This window comes from Zosterops lateralis, assembly GCF_965231275.1.
Source record: "Zosterops lateralis genome assembly, chromosome: 24".
Taxonomy (NCBI): Eukaryota; Metazoa; Chordata; class Aves; order Passeriformes; family Zosteropidae; genus Zosterops; species Zosterops lateralis.
Genome location: NC_139784.1, coordinates 5157185 through 5172821, shown reverse-complemented (window position 1 = coordinate 5172821; position 15637 = coordinate 5157185). Strand labels below are relative to the sequence as shown.

Sequence of the window (15637 nt, the reverse complement as noted above, 5' to 3'; positions counted from 1 at the left end):
CTGCGGCTGCCCTTTCCCGGAGAGCTGCCCCAGTTCCCGTAAAACCCTGGGCAGGGCTGGGAGAGCCTCAGTCCCTGCCTTTCCTGGCCTTTGGAGTGTGTGTCACTGCTTTTCCTGGCCTTTGGAGCCTCTGTCCCTGCTTTTCCTGGCCTTTGGAGTGTGTGTCCCTGATTTTTCCAGCCTTTGGAGTGTCTGTCCCTGATTTTCCTTGTCTTTGGAGCTTCTATCCCTATTTTTTCCTGACCCTTGGAGTGTCTGTCCCTGTTTTTTCCCATTCCTTGGAGCCTCTGTCTCTGCTTTTCCTGACCCTTGGAGCCTCTGTCCCTATTTTTCTTGGTCTTTGGGGTGTTTCTGTCCCTGCTTTTCCCAGCCCATGGATCACCCCTGTCCCTGCTTTTTCTGGTGTTTGGAATGTCTGTCCCTGCTTTTCCCATTCCTTGAAGTGTCTCTGTCCCTGCATTTCCTGACCCTTGGAGTGTTTCTGTCCCTGCTTTTCCCAGAGTGTTTCTGTCCCGGCTTTTTCTGGCCTTTGGAGCCTCTGTCCCTGTTTTTTCCCATTCCTTGGAATGTCTGTCCCTTTTTTTCCCATTCCTTGGAGTCTCTGTCCCTGCTTTTTGTGGTCTTTGGAGCCTCTGTCTCTATTTTTCTTGGCACTTGGACTGTCCCTGCTTTTCCTGACCCTTGAAGTGTCTCTGTCCCTGTTTTTCCCATTCCTGGGAGGTCTGTCCCTGCCTTTCCCAGCCCTTGGAGTGTCCCAGAGTGTTTTGGTCTCTGCTTTTCCCATTCCTTGGAATGTCTGTCCCTGTTTTTTCCCATTCCTTGGAGTGTTTCTGTCCCAGCCCTTAGCCCCCCCTGTCCCTGCCCATCCCCAGCACAGTCCAAAGTCCCCCTGGGTTGTGTTTGCAGCAGTTTTTTTTCCAGGAGGGAACAGCCCCAGCCCTGGGCTGGCTGTGATCAGCTCCCACAACCCGTGAAATCCCCTTCCCTTTGGGATTCATGGAAAACCCCCTGCTCTACCCCAAGCATGACCAGCCCCCCCCTGCCCTGAGGTGCCCTGGGTGGCTTTGGGGACGTCACTGTCCCTTCCCCCACGGGGACAGGGCTGCTGCTGCCTCTGGTTTCCGTTGGGGAAGTGACACCCTGGGCTGGGCTGGGCTGAGCTCTGCAGGGCCCTGAGCTCACCCAGAGCTGCTCCAGGGGTCCTTCATGGGGCTGTCCTCAAACCCTGCAGGCTCCAGGTGTGGGGTTTGCTCCAGGTGTGGGGTTTGCTCCAGGTGTGGGGTTTGCTCCAGGTGTGCAGTTTGGAGTTTGCTCCAGGTGTGGGGTTTGCTCCAGGTGTGGAGTTTGCTCCAGGCTTTCCCTGCTGTGTCCCAGAGCAGCCCCTGGAATTATCCAAGGCCAGGCTGGATGGGGTTTGGAGCACCCTGGAATAATTAAGATACCCCTGCCCGTGCCTGGGACACTTCACTCATCACTGGATGAATTTTAAGGTCCTTTTCCATCCCAAATTATTCCAAGATTATAAACCCAAGGTATCCTTTATTAGCCCAGCATTGGAGTGTCTGTCCCTGTGTTTTTCTCATTCCTTGGAGTGTCTCTGTCCCTGCTTTTCCTGGTCTTTGTAGTGTCTGTTCCTGCTTTTCCTGACCCTTGAAGTGTCCCTGTCCCTGTTTTTCTCATTCCTGGGAGGTCTGTCCCTGCCTTTCCCAGCCCTTATCTCTGTCCTGTTCACCTGGATAAACCTGGGAGGTTTTAGAGCTGTTTTCCTTTAAATCCACCATTTTCCAGTCAGCTTTTGTTGGTCAGAAAAGCTTCCAAAATGTGAGTTCACACTTAGAAATAGAATTCCTGCCCAGCCCGGTGGGATGTGGGAGCAGCTGGGACCCCCCCAGGCTCAGAATTGGGAAGCACGGAGCGTTCATCCTCCTCTAAAACCCCATTTTTGGAGCCTGTCCTCTTTCTCCACGGAAATTTAAAAGTTATTGAGGCTTCCAGAACGTTCCTGGGAGCTGAAATAACTCCTGCTCCCCTGTGTCCAGTGGTGCTCCAGCCTCCCTTTGGTGCTGCCTTAGATTTTGTGGATCCAGCATTAATTCTGTGTCTGTTTGTGACACAAAGAGCTGAGCTGGAGGACAGGGAGAGTGTTCCATGAGCATCCCACTGCCTGCTGAGAGCCCTGGGAACAGCCCGGGGCTGGGAATGTCACTGCTGAGCAATTCCTGCTGGGAACTGGGGCGGGAACGAGCTGGGGATGCTCTGGGGAGGGAGAGGAGCATCAGCACGGTGTGGGATCTGCTGGATCACAGGGATCTGTCTGCTGGATCACAGGAATCTGCTTTTGTTCCCAAATTTGGGATTGGGGTTGTTTCCTTGCTGGATCACAGGGATCTGCTGCTGTTCCCAGAACTGGGATTGGGATCAAAGGGATCTGATGCTGTTCCGAGATTTGGGATTGGGGTTGTTTCCCTGCTGGATCACAGGGATCTGCTGCTGTTCCCAGAACTGGGATTGGGATCAAAGGGATCTGATGCTGTTCCCAGAATTGGGATTGGGGTTGTTTCCCTGCTGGATCAGATGGATCTAGTGCTGTTCCTGGATTTGGGATCAGAATCAGAGGGATCTGCTGTTCCTGTTCCCAGATTTGGGATTGGGATTGTTTCCTTGCTGGATCGGAGGGATCTGCTGTTCCTGATTCTGGGGTTTGGGTTGTTTCCCTGCCGGATCACAGGGATCTGTCTGTTGGATCACAGGGATCTGCTGCTGTTCCTGGAACTGGGATTGGGATCAAAGGGATCTGTTGCAGTTCCTGGTGCTGGGATTTGGGTTCCTTTCCTGCTTGGATCACTGGGATCTGCTTCTGTTCCCAGATTTGGGATTGGGGTTGTTTCCCAACAGATCAGAGGGATCTGCTGTTCCTGATTCTGGGATTGGGCTTGTTTCCCTGCTGGATCACAGGGATCTACTGCAGTTCCTGGTGCTGGGATTGGGATCAAAGGGATCTGATGCTGTTCCCAGATTTGGGATTGGGGTTGTTTCCAGGCTGGATCACAGGAATCTGCTGTTCCTGCTCCCAGAGCTGGGATTGGGATTTCTTCTCGGCTGGGTCAGAGGGATCTGCTGCAGTTCCTGGATTTGGGATTGGGGTTGTTTCTGTTTTGGATCGCAGGAATTTGCTGTTCCTGGAGCTGGGATTGGGATCAGAGGGATCTGCTGGATCTTAGGGACCTGCTGTTCCCAGATTTGGGATTGGGGTTCTTTCCCTGCTGGATCAGACAGATCTACTGCTGTTCCTGGATTTGGGATCAGAGTCAGAGAGATCTGCTGTTCCTGCTCCCAGATTTGGGATTGGGGTTCTTTCCCTGCTGGATCCCAGGGATCTGCAGCTATTCCTGAATTTGGGATTGTTTGTTTTTTTCCCCTGCTGGATCTGAGGGATCTGCAGCTGGCTGTGCCAGACCCTCCTGGGAGCCGGGCCATCCCCTGAGGATCAGCTCTGGGGTTGTGCTGCCCATCCCCTGTGGGTCAGTGGTGCCATCACTGGCAGCTCTTGCTGCTTTGAAAGGGCCCTGAACCCCCCAAAAACAGGCTGGGACTGCCAACAAACCCCAAAAAACCTTGTGATTCACCTGTTGATCCATCCTCCAGGGAGCCCAAAAGCTGGGAAGGAAAAAAAACCCTGGAAAAGGGACAGAGGAGCAAAACCCCTCCGGGCTGGAGGAACTGGAACAGAGGGGAGGAACAAATTCATTGCTCAGAGCAATTGAAAGGAGGAAAAGTTGTCCTGTCCCGGGCTGAGTCACGTCCCCAGAGCCTTGGCAGTGTTTGTGCACCGGGTGTGTCACCAGGGGAGGTGACAGCAGGGCTGGGCTCCCCGGGAATGCGGATCCAGCTGGGCTGGGAGGGGGGAATCAGCAAAAACTCTGATTTCAAGTGGAAATCCCAGCAAGAACCAGCAGCTGGGTTTGATGGCTGGGTGTTAAACCTGGGTGTCACACTGGCCTGTCCATTAATTAGCACTTGGAGCTTCTAATTGGGCATTTGGAGGGCTTTTTCCCTGATTTTTTGGGGTGGTTTGACTCCCCGTGGGAACACAGATCCAGCCTGGGCTGGGAGAGGGGAATCAGGTTCTGGAAAGTCTGAAAATGGAAATCCCAGCAAGAACCAGCAGCTGAGTGTTCAAGGCCTGGGTGTCACACTGGCCTGTCCTCTAATTAGTGCTTGGAGCTGTTAATTGGATTTTGGAGGATTTTTCCCTCATTTTTTGGGGTGGCCTGGCTCCCCATGGGAATGCAGATCCAGCCTGGGCTGGGAGAGGGGAATTGGCTTCTGGAAAGTTTAAAAGTGGAAATCCCACCAAGAAGCAGCAGCTGGGTTTGATGGCTGGGTGTTAAACCTGGGTGTCACACTGACCTGTCCATTAATTAGCACTTGGAGCTTCTAATTGGGCATTTGGAGGGTTTTTTCCCCTCATTTTTTGGGGTGGTTTGACTCCCTGTAGGAACACAGATCCAGCCTGGGCTGGGAGAGAGGAATCAACGGAAAGTCTGAAAGTGGAAATCCCAGCAAGAACCAGCAGCTGAGTGTTCAAGGCCTGGGTGTCACACTGGCCTGTCCTCTAATTAGTGCTTGGAGCTGCTAATTGGACTTTTGGAGGAGTTTTCCCTGTTTTTTTGGGGGTGGTTTGACTCCCTGTAGGAACATGGATCCCACTTGGGCTGGGAGAGGGGAATCAGCTTCTGGAGAGTTTGTAAGTGGAAATCCCAGCAAGAACCAGCAGCTGGGTGAGTGTCACACTGGCCTGTCCTCTAATTAGCACTTGGAGCTGCTAATTGGGCTTTTGGAGGATTTTTCCCTGATTTTTTTTTTTTGGGTGGTTTGGCTCCCCATGGGAATGCAGATCCCACTTGGGCTGGGAGAGGGGAATCAACTCCTGGAAAGTCTGAAAGTGGAAATCCCAGCAAGAACCAGCAGCTGGGTTTGATGGCTGGGTGTTAAACCTGGGTGTCACACTGGCCTGTCCTCTAATTAGTGTTTGCAGCTGCTAACTGGGCTTTTGGAGGAGTTTTCCCTGATTTTTTTGGAGTGCCCTGGCTCCCCGTGGGAACACAGATCCAGTCTGGGCTGGGAGAGGGGAATCAGCTCCTTGCACACTTGTAAGTGGAGATTCCATCAAGAACCAGCAGTTGAGTGTTCAAGGCCTGGGTATCACATTTTCCTGTCCTCTAATTAGTGTTTGGAGCTGCTAATTGAACTTTTGGAGGATTTTTCCCTGATTTTTTGGGGGTGGCTTGACTCCACATGGGAATGCAAATCCAGACTGAGCTGGGAAAGGAGAATTGGCTCCTGGAAAGTCTGAAAGTGGAAATCCCAGCAAGAACCAGCAGCTGGGTTTGGTGGATGAGTGTTAAACCTGGGTGTCACACTCACCTGTCCATTAATTAGCACTTGGAGCTGCTAATTGGACTTTTGGAGGATTTTTCCCTGATTTTTTTGGGGTGTCTTGGCTCCCCATGGGAATGCGGATCCAGCCTGGGCTGGGAGAGGGGAATCAGCTCCTGGAATGTTTGGAAATGGAAATCTCACCAAAAACCAGCAGCTGAGTGTTCAAGGCCTGGGTATCGCATCTGCCTGTCCTCTAATTAGTGCTTGGAGCTGCTAATTGGGCTTTTGGAGGAGTTTTCCCTCGTTTTTTGGGGTGTTTTGGGAGCTGAGGGGCTCTGGACTGTGAGCTGTGAAGATTTTGCTCCAGGCTGTGCTTTCCCCTCTTTCCCTGCCCAGGAAATTCCCTTTCCACTCTGGGAATTCCCACCAGACTCTTCAAATCCCTGTGGAAACGTGAGGTCAGGACATTGAATTTGGGCTGGGCTGACTCAGAATGACAAAAATCAGCCTCATTTTGGTCAGAAAACACCTCCCAGATCATCAAATCCAACTTTTCCTTCCAGCTCTGAGCTGCTCTCCCAGCCTGGGGTCAAGGGGGGATCATTTCTTTAGATGGAGCCCTAAAAGAAAAATTAAACATTTTATTTTTTAAAGAAAAGAAACCTTTAAAATGCTCCTTTAGGGTTTGTGTGGGATTTTTGGGGCTGTGTCTGTGTCCCAGGAGAGGCTTTTCCTGCTTGGCTCCTGCAGCCTGACCTGACCTGCTCTGCTGGCTGGGACAGCAAAATAAAAACACCAAAATAAACCCCAAAGCAGCAGCTTTGAACCTCCAAAACACAGCTGTTCCCTCTGCTGAATTTACCCCAAATTGGCCCTAAACCAGGGCAGGTGTCACTTGTGCCTCTTGCAGAAGGAACTTTTCCTATCCATGAATTCCTGGAGCTGTGGAAAGGAAATAAATCTCTCCCAGGTCAGGAGAGATGGAATTTTATCCTGAATTAACCAGGATATTTATTCCCTGTGCTCACTTCACCAACCTTTTTTTTTTTTTTTTTCCTTATCCAGAAGAACCCTGAGTTTTGCTGCTCCTGAGCTCTGTGCACCCAAAATATTCCTTAATACCTAAAAAAAGGAGCTTAAAAATCTCAATTTTTGTGGCACCGGCAGTTCTCAGAAGGAAAACTCTGCTGAGGTGTCACCTGTGCCTCTTGCAGAAGGAACTTTTCCCATCCATGAATTCCTGGAGCTGTGGAAAGGAAATAAATCTCTCCCAGGTCTGGAGAGATGGAATTTTATCCTGAATTAACCAGGATATTTATTCCTTGTGCTCATTTAGTCAACTTTCCAACCTTTTTTATTTTCATTATGCAGGTAATGCATTGGGAAGATCAGAGAGATTAAATTTTATCTTAAATTAACCAGAATATTCCCTGTGCTCACTTAACCAACCTTTTTTATTCCCTTTATCCAGAAGAACCCTGAGTTTTGCTCCTCCTGAGCTCTGTGCACCCAAAATATTCATTAATACCTAAAAAAGCAGCTTGCAAAAATCCCAATTTTCATACCTTTAATTCTTAGCAGGAAAACTCAGGTTTTTTTGAGGTCCTGGGTGGGAATTGTGGGATCCCAGCAGGATTTTGGGCTCCCTGGTGCTGATGCTGTTCCCTTTTTTGTCCTTTTGCAGTTCTGGCACAAATCCTGTTTCCACTGTGAGACCTGCAAGATGACCCTGAACATGAAGAACTACAAGGGCTACGAGAAGAAGCCCTACTGCAACGCGTGAGTTTTTCATTTTAAAATTAAAAACCAGGGGCTTGCAGGGGAAGATATGGGGAGAATAATGAATTATTTACTAGGAAAAAAATTTTAAAAAAATTTAAATTAAAAAAAATTAAAAATTGTAGTAGTACAAAGAAAGCAAACAGTAAAAAAAGGAAAGCACTGACCTGGCTGTCGCTGTAGGACACAAAAGAAAAACTCCAAATATTTCAGAAGGTAAAGAGCATAGAAAAAAAAAGGTTTTATTGTCTAAATTCTTGCTATTTTTTTATAGTAAGAATTTCCATTTGATACAGACTTAATGTTTACATCTGATACAGGTTTAACATGGTTGGTGAATAGAACAACACCTCTTTAATCCCATGGGTTAAAATGGAAAAAAAAGCAAAACATCACTTGGACAAAGATTGTTTTGAGGAAGGAGAGTTGTTTGCTGAGATTGTTTTGGAGAAGGAACTTTCCTTGAGGATTTTTTCCTTGGGAAAAAAAGGGCTAAAAAAAAAAATCTGAGCCCCCGTGCTGGTCCCAAAATAACCCGTCCTGCAGTGCCAGGGGTGGCTCTGGTGGGGCAGAGATGATCCTGGGGAAGGTCCAGTGGTGCTGAGCTGGGGCTGGGCTCCCTCTGGGGATCCAGTGCAGACAGGGCTGTGCTGCTGTCCCCAATCCCAGGGTTTATCCAGGTGGGAATTCCGGGCTCCTCCCCCTGGGCTGATGGAATTGTGTCAGCCCTGCAGGGAGCCTGGATGGGCCCTGGACAGCAGAGACCCCCTGGGGGAGGAGGGGCCCTGGAAGGGATAAAGAGCAGTAACCCAGCTGGTTTGGAGAGCAGAGATCCCCAAAGTGATGAGGGACAGGTCCTGGAAGGGATAAAGAACAGTAACCAGCTGGTTTGAACAACTGGCAATAGAATACAAACTGCTGGTTACATCCTGCATTGCAACCCAAGGCTGGGGTCTCTCCTGTGGGGTCTCTCTCCTGTGGGATTTCCTGGATATTCCTGTCCCAAACACCATCCCCACCCTGAAATGGGCCCTGTGGAACACCCTGAGCCCTCCAGGAGCTCTTTTCCTGCAGCTCCTGGAATTTCTGGGAAGGAAGGGAAGCCTGGGGTGGAGGGGTCTCAGCCCCAGTTAGTCCTGGTGTTAAACCAGGGTTTCAGCTCCAGTTAACATTGGTAATAAACCAGTTTGTACTGGTGTTAAACTAGTTAATCCTGATGTTAAACCAGGGTCACACCTGCAGCTAGACCTGGTGTTAAACCAGTGAATGCTGGTGGTAAACTGGTGTTAACACTGGTGTTAAACCAGTTGGTTCTGGTGTTTAAACCATGAGTCACCCCCCAGTTAACACTGGTATTAAAGCAGGAAGTGCTGGTGTTAAAATAGTATTGGTGTTAAGCCAGGGTTTCACCCCCAGTTAACACTGGTGTTAAACCAGTTAACTCTGATGTTAAACCAGTTAGTTCTGGTGTTAAAACAGGGGTCACCCCCCAGTTAACACTGGTGTTAAAGCAGGTAGTACTGGTGTTAAAATAGTACTGGTGTTAAGCCAAGGTTTCACCCCCAGTTAATACTGGTATTAAACCAGTTTGTAGTGGTGTTAAACTATGGGTCACCTCCCCAGTTTGTACTGGTATTAAAGCAGGTAATACTGGTATTAAACCAGGGTTACACCCCCAGTTAATTCTGGTGTTAAACCATTAAACACTGGTATTAAAGCAGTTAACACTGGTATTAAAGCAGGGTTACACTCCCAGTTAGTCCTGGTGTTAAGGCAGGGTTACACCCCCTTTAATACTGGTGTTGAACTAGTTAGTACTGGTGTTAAACCAGGGGTCACCTCCCCAGTTAACACTGGTATTAAAGCAGGTAGTGCTGGTATTAAACCAGGGTTACACCCTCAGGTAACACTGGTATTAAACCAGTTTGTACTGGTGTTAAACCATGGGTCACCCCCCAGTTAACACTGATATTAAAGCAGGAAGTGCTGGTGTTAAAGCAGGTAGTACTGGTGTTAAAATAGTACTGGTGTTAAACCAGGGTTTCACCCCCAGTTAATACTGGTGTTAAACCATGGGTCACCCCCCAGTTAACACTGGTATTAAAGCAGGGTTACACTCCCATTTAATACTGATGTTGAACTAGTTAGTACTGGTATCAAACCAGGGGTCACCTCCCCAGTTAACACTGGTATTAAAATGGGTAATACTGGTATTAAACCGGGTTATACCCTCAGCTTGTACTGATGTTAAACCAGCTAACTCTGATGTTAAAGCAGTTAGTCCTGGTGTTAAACCAGTTTGTACTGGTATTAAAGCAGGGTTACACTCCCAGTTAATGCTGGTATTAAAGCAGTTAACACTGGTATTAAAGCAGTTAGTCCCGGTGCGAAAACAGGGTTACACTCCTAGTTAACACTGATATTAAAGCAGGTAGTGCTGGTATTAAACCAGGGTTACACCCCCAGGTAACTCTGGTGTTAACCCAGTTAATGCTGGTATTAAAGCAGTTAGTCCTGGTATTAAACCAGGGTTACACTCCCAGTTAACACTGGTATTAAAGCAGTTAGTCCTGGTGTTAAACCAGGTTTCAGGTCTCAGTGCTGGCCGTGGCTGCTCTCAGGCCCAGCCTGGGCAGGAAATAAACCCCAGAGCAGGCAGGGCTGACCTGGGGAACTCCTGGTGTGTGTTTGTGTCCCTGCAGGGAAAGAGGAGCTCAGGGATTTGTGTCCCTGGGGGTATGAGGAGAGCAGGGATGGGGAATGAGGAGCTCAGGGATTTGTGTCCCTGGGGGTATGAGGAGAGCAGGGATGGGGAGCTCAGGGATTTGTGTCCCTGCAGGGATGGGGAGCTCAGGGATGGGGAATTCAGGGATTTGTGTCCGTGCAGGAATGAGGAGCTCAGGGATTTGTGTCCCTGGAGGTTTGGGAGCTCAGAGATGGGGAGCTCAGAATGTTTTTGTGTCGCTGCAGGTTTGGGAGCTCCAGGTGTTCAGGAATTTATTCCTGCAGGATTGAGGATGTCAGGGATGGGGAGCTCAGGGTGCTCAGGGATTTGTGTCCCTTCAGGGGTTTGGGAGCTCAGGGATGAGGATTTCAGGGATTTGTGTCCCTGCAGGGAATGAGGAGCTCCAGGTGTTCAGGGCTTTGTTCCTGCAGGATTGAGGATGTCAGGGATGGGGAGCTCAGGGATTCGTGTCCCTACAGGGATGTGGAACTCAGAATGTTTTTGTGTCTCTGCAGATGTGGGGAGCTCCAGGTGTTCAGGGATTTATGTGCCTGGGGGTGTGGGGAGCTCAGGGATTTGTGTCCCTACAGGGATGGGGAATTCAGGGATTTGTGTCCCTGCAGGTTTGGGAGCTCAGGAATGAGGAATTCAGGGATTTGTGTCCCTGCAGGAATGGGGAATTCAGGATTTGTGTCCTGCAGGAATGAGGAATTCAGGGATTTGTGTCCCTGCAGGAATGGGGAATTCAGGATTTGTGTCCTGCAGGAATGAGGAATTCAGGGATTTGTGTCCCTGCAGGAATGGGGAATTCAGGATTTGTGTCCTGCAGGAATGAGGAATTCAGGGATTTGTGTCCCTGCAGGGATGAGGAATTCAGGGATTTGTTCCTGCAGGAATGAGGATTTCAGGGATTTGTCCCTGCAGGAATAAGGATTTCAGGATTTGTGTCCCTGCAGGAATGGGGAATTCAGGGATTTGTCCCTGCAGGAATAAGGATTTCAGAATTTGTGTCCCTGCAGGAATGAGGATTTCAGGGATTTGTCCCTGCAGGAACAAGGATTTCAGGATTTGTGTCCCTGCAGGAATGAGAAATTCAGGGATTTGTGTCCCTGCAGGAATGGGGAATTCAGGGATTTGTCCCTGCAGGAATGGGGAATTCAGGGATTTGTCCCTGCAGGAATGGGGAATTCAGGGATTTGTTCCTGCAGGAATGGGGAATTCAGGGATTTGTCCCTGCAGGAATGGGGAATTCAGGGATTTGTCCCTGCAGGGAATGAGGATTTCAGGAATGGGGAATTCAGGGATTTGTTCCTGCAGGAATGGGGAATTCAGGGATTTGTGTCCCTGCAGGAATGGGGAATTCAGGGATTTGTTCCTGCAGGAATGAGGAATTCAGGGATTTGTTCCTGCAGGAATGAAGATTTCAGGGCCTCCCCTGTGCTCAGGGGTCACCAGGGACACCCACCCCCATTTCCTGGCAGGGAAAGAATCCCAAGGTAAATAAACCTGGGAGCAAAATCCTCTGGGTGTGGAGAGGAGACAGGACTGGGCCCTTTTTTACTTTCCTGGGCCCTTTTTTTATTTTTTCTTGGTCCCTTTTTTATTTTCCTGAGCCCCTTTTTATTTTCCTGAGCCCTTTTCTATTTTTTCCTGGTCTCTTTTTATTTTTTGAGGCTTTAAAAATTTTTTTTCTTGGTCCTTTTTTTTTATTTTCCTGAGCCCCTTTTTTATTTTTCTGAACCCTTCTTTTATTTTTTTCCTGAGCCCCTTTTTATTTTTTCCTGAGCCCCTTTTTATTTTTTCCTGAGCCCTTTTTTTATTTTTTCCTGAGCCCTTTTTTTATTTTTTCCTGAGCCCTTAAATTTTTTTTTTCTTGGTCCCTTTTTATTTATTTTTTTTTTTTTTTTTTTTTTTTTTTTTTTTTTTTTTTTTTTTTTTTTTTCCTTGGCCCTTTATTTTCCCTCTGGACTGGATTTTTTTTTCCTTTTTTTTTTTTTTTTTACCCTCTGGGCTCTATTATTTTTTTCTGGGCCCATTTTTTCCCTCTGGATTGTGTTTGGTTGTGGTTTTTTTTTCTCCTCTGGACTGTTTTTGTGGGTTGTTTTTTTTTGTTTGTTTGTTTTTTCCCTGGGCATCATTATTTTTATGATCCACCCCCCCAAGATGGAGATTTTTCCTCAATTTTTATCTCAGATTTTTATCTAAATTTCCCTTTTCCTGGTAAAAACTCAGAGTTCCAGGGAAAGGAGAAGTGGTGAGAGCAGAGTCTGCCCCGACCCTCCCATTTCCTGGGCTGCTTTTTTATTTTTGGGTATTTTTGGGGTGTTTTTTGGGGTGTTTGTGGCTGCTCTGGGGGGTCCAAAAGTCCAGGATGCTCTTGATGGTCCAATTTGCTTGAAAATAAATAAAATAAATTGGGTTTTTGGAGGGAAAACAGCAAATAATTGAAAAAAATAAAGGTTTTTTTTGGGTGAAATAGCAAAGAACTGAAAATAATTTGGGATTTGGGGGAAAACAGCAAATAATTGAAAAAAATCAGGTTTTTTGTAGGGAGGAAACAGTGAATAGTTGAAAATAAATTGGGGTTTTGGGAGGGAAACAGCAAAAAAAATGAAAATAAATTGGGTTTTTTGCAGGGAGGAAACAGTAAATGACTGGTTGAAAATAAATTGGGTTTTGGAAGGGGGAAAACAGCAAATAAGTGAAAATAAATTGGGGTTTTTTTGGGTTGGGAAATGGCAAAAAACTGAAAATAAATTGAGGTTTTTGGGGGAAAACAGCAAATAATTTTTAAAAATTGGGAAATTTTTTTTAGGGGGAAAGCAGCAAAAACCTGAAAGTAAATCAGGTTTTTGGCAGGAAAACAGCAAATAATTGAAAAAAAATCATGTTTTTTGGGTGGGGGGAACCGGCACCATCAGAGCTGCAGCTTTTGGGGGAACAACAGGAAATTTGGGGTTTGGGGGGGATTTTTTTCCCAAATTTGGGGGTTTTAGGGACATTTTAGCTCCAAATTCAAGGGTTTTAGGGAGTTTTACTCCAAATTTGATGGTTTTGGGGACATTTTGACTCCAAAATTGGGGGGTTTGGTGTTTGGGGGGATTTTCCCCCAAATTTGGGGGTTTGGGGACATTTTAGCTGCAAATTTGGGGGTTTTAGGGAGGTTTTGGGGACATTTTAACTCAAAATTTTGGGGTGTTTTGGTGTTATTTGGGGGGATTTTTCCCCAAATTTGGGGATTTTAGGGAGGTTTTGGGGTGTTTCATCCCGAATTTGGGGATTTTGGGGGCGTTTTAGCTCCAAAATTGGGGGTTTGGTTTTGTTTGGGGGGATTTTCCCCAAAATTTGGGGGTTTTAGGGACATTTAAACCCCAAATTCAGGGGTTTTAGGGAGTTTCACTCCAAAATTGATGGTTTTGGGGACATTTTGACTCCAAAATTGGGGGGGTTGATGTTGTTTGGGGGGATTTTCCCCAAAATTTGGGGGTTTGGGAACATTTTAGCTGCAAATTTGGGGATTTTAGGGAGGTTTTGGGGCATTTCACCCCAAATTTGGGGGTTTTGATGTTTGGGGGGGATTTTACCCCAAATTTGGGGGTTTTAGGGAGGTTTTGGGGTGTTTCACCCCAAATTTGGTGGTTTTGGGGGCATTTTAACTCCAATTTTGGGGGTTTTGATGTTTGGGGAGGATTTTTCTCCAGATTTGGGGATTTCAGGGAGTTTCATCCCAAATATGGGGGGTTGGGGGACATTTTTACTGCAAAATTTGGAGTTTTAGGGACGTTTTGGGCAATTTCATCCCAAATTTTGGGGGTTTTATGGAGGTTTTGGGCAGTTTCACCCCAAATTTCAGGGGTTTAGGGAGGTTTTGGGGACATTTTAACCCCAAATTTGGGGGTTTGGGGAGATTTTGGGGACATTTTAACTCCAATTTTTGGGGTTTTGATGTTTGGGGAGGATTTTACCCCAGATTTGGGGATTTCATGGAGTTTCATCCCAAATTTGGGGGTTTGGGGAACATTATAATCCCAAATTTTGGGGGTTTTATGGAGGTTTTGGAGAGTTTCACCCCAAATTTCAGGGTTTTAGGGAGAGTTTGGGGCATTTTAACCCCAAGTTTGAGGCTTTTAGGGACATTTTAGCCCCAAATTTGAGGGTGTTGCTGGAGGGGAAGGTGAATGTGCTGAGGCAGCTTTTGGGGATGATGATTTTGGGGTTTTCAGGGACCTCACCCTGGCAGAACCCACAGCCCTGATCCCAATTCCTGAGGATGGGAAATTCCTGAGGATGGGAAATTCCTGACATTCCTCAGAGTCTGCTCAGCCTCTCCCGGGGCTCCCTTTGATGCTGCTGCTGCTTTAACCCTTCCCAACCCAAAAAACTCCCCAAAATCCTTTTCTCCTTTGCCTTAAAGCCCAGGGAAAAATTTAAAGGATTTTTTTTTCCAGGGGAAAACTCCATCATTTGAATTTTTGAGGTTTTTTTCCTTCCCAGCTGCTCCCAGCAAACCAAAAAAACTCCAAGACACCCCTTGGGAAAAACCCAAATTCCCAAATTTTCTGGAATTGGAGTGGAGAAAGGAGAGAAAAAAAAAAAAGGAGGGTGGAAAAGCAACGTTTATCCTGGCAGGGAAAAATCTGCTTTTCCAGCACAGGCTCCTCTCTGTTCCCAGCGTGGCCTCCTGCCAAATTCCTGAGTTTTCTTTTTTCCTTGGGGAGAGGAGGAGGAGGAGGAGGAGGAAGAGGGCTGGGCTTCCTCCAGCCCTGACATTCCCCATTCCTGCCCAGAAATCCAGATTTGGGGTGGCTGGGCTTGATCCCGGTGTGGGAATGGTTTGGTGGCAGGTGGGGACAGTCCCCAACCCTGTCCCTGGACACTGGGAGGGACATTTGGGGCTGGAATTTGGACTAAAAGGGGAAAAATCCAGGGAAATCTGAGATTTTTTTTTCCAATGAAAAGTGGGGAAATCTGGATAAAAGGCTGGAGTTCTGGGCTCCAGCTGCTCCCAGACAGGTTTATAGGGGATTTGGGATTGGGGTTGTTTCCAGGCTGGATCACAGGGATCTGCTATTCCTGGAGCTGGGATTGGGATCAAGGGGATCTGTTGCTGTTCCCAGATTTGGGATTGGGGTTGTTTCCAGGCTGGATCACGGGGATCTGCTGTTCCTGCCATCAGAGCTGGGATTGGGATTCCTTCTGTGCTCATCAGAGGGATCTGTTGCTCTTCCCAGATTTGGGGTCGGGGCTGTTTCCTTGTGGCTGTTCCCAGATTTGGGGTCGGGGCTGTTTCCCTGTGGCTGTTCCCAGATTCGGGGTCGGGGTTGTTTCCCTGTGGCTGTTCCCAGATTTGGGGTCGGGGCTGTTTCCCTGTGGCTGTTCCCAGATTTGGGGTCGGGGCTGTTTCCCTGTGGCTGTTCCCAGATTTGGGGTCGGGGCTGTTTCCCTGCTGCAATTCCCAGATTTGGGATTGGGGCTGTTTCCCTGTGGCTGTTCCCAGATTTGGGGTCGGGGCTGTTTCCCTGTGGCTGTTCCTGGATTTGGGGTCGGGGTTGTTTCCCTGTGGCTGTTCCCAGATTTGGGATCGGGGCTGTTTCCCTGTGGCTGTTCCCAGATTTGGGGTCGGGGCTGTTTCCCTGTGGCTGTTCCTGGATTTGGGGTCGGGGTTGTTTCCCTGTGGCTGTTCCCAGATTTGGGATCGGGGCTGTTTCCCTGTGGCTGTTCCCAGATTTGGGATCGGGGCTGTTTCCCTGT

The 15637-nt window shown here is 48.0% G+C and overlaps 1 protein-coding gene across 2 annotated transcripts in view; it reads left to right on the top strand.

Moving 5' to 3' along the window:
- LASP1 (LIM and SH3 protein 1) overlaps positions 1-15637 on the top strand; it is a 40153-nt gene that overhangs the window by 3502 nt on the left and 21014 nt on the right. For both annotated transcript variants that reach the window (XR_014591705.1, XM_083877585.1), the window contains exon 2: positions 7067-7161. Coding sequence is in view for 1 of the 2 variants with exons in the window: in XM_083877585.1 (XP_083733711.1) it covers positions 7067-7161 (95 nt within the window). In the remaining variant the exon portion in view is untranslated. The remainder of the gene's footprint in view (positions 1-7066; positions 7162-15637) is intronic.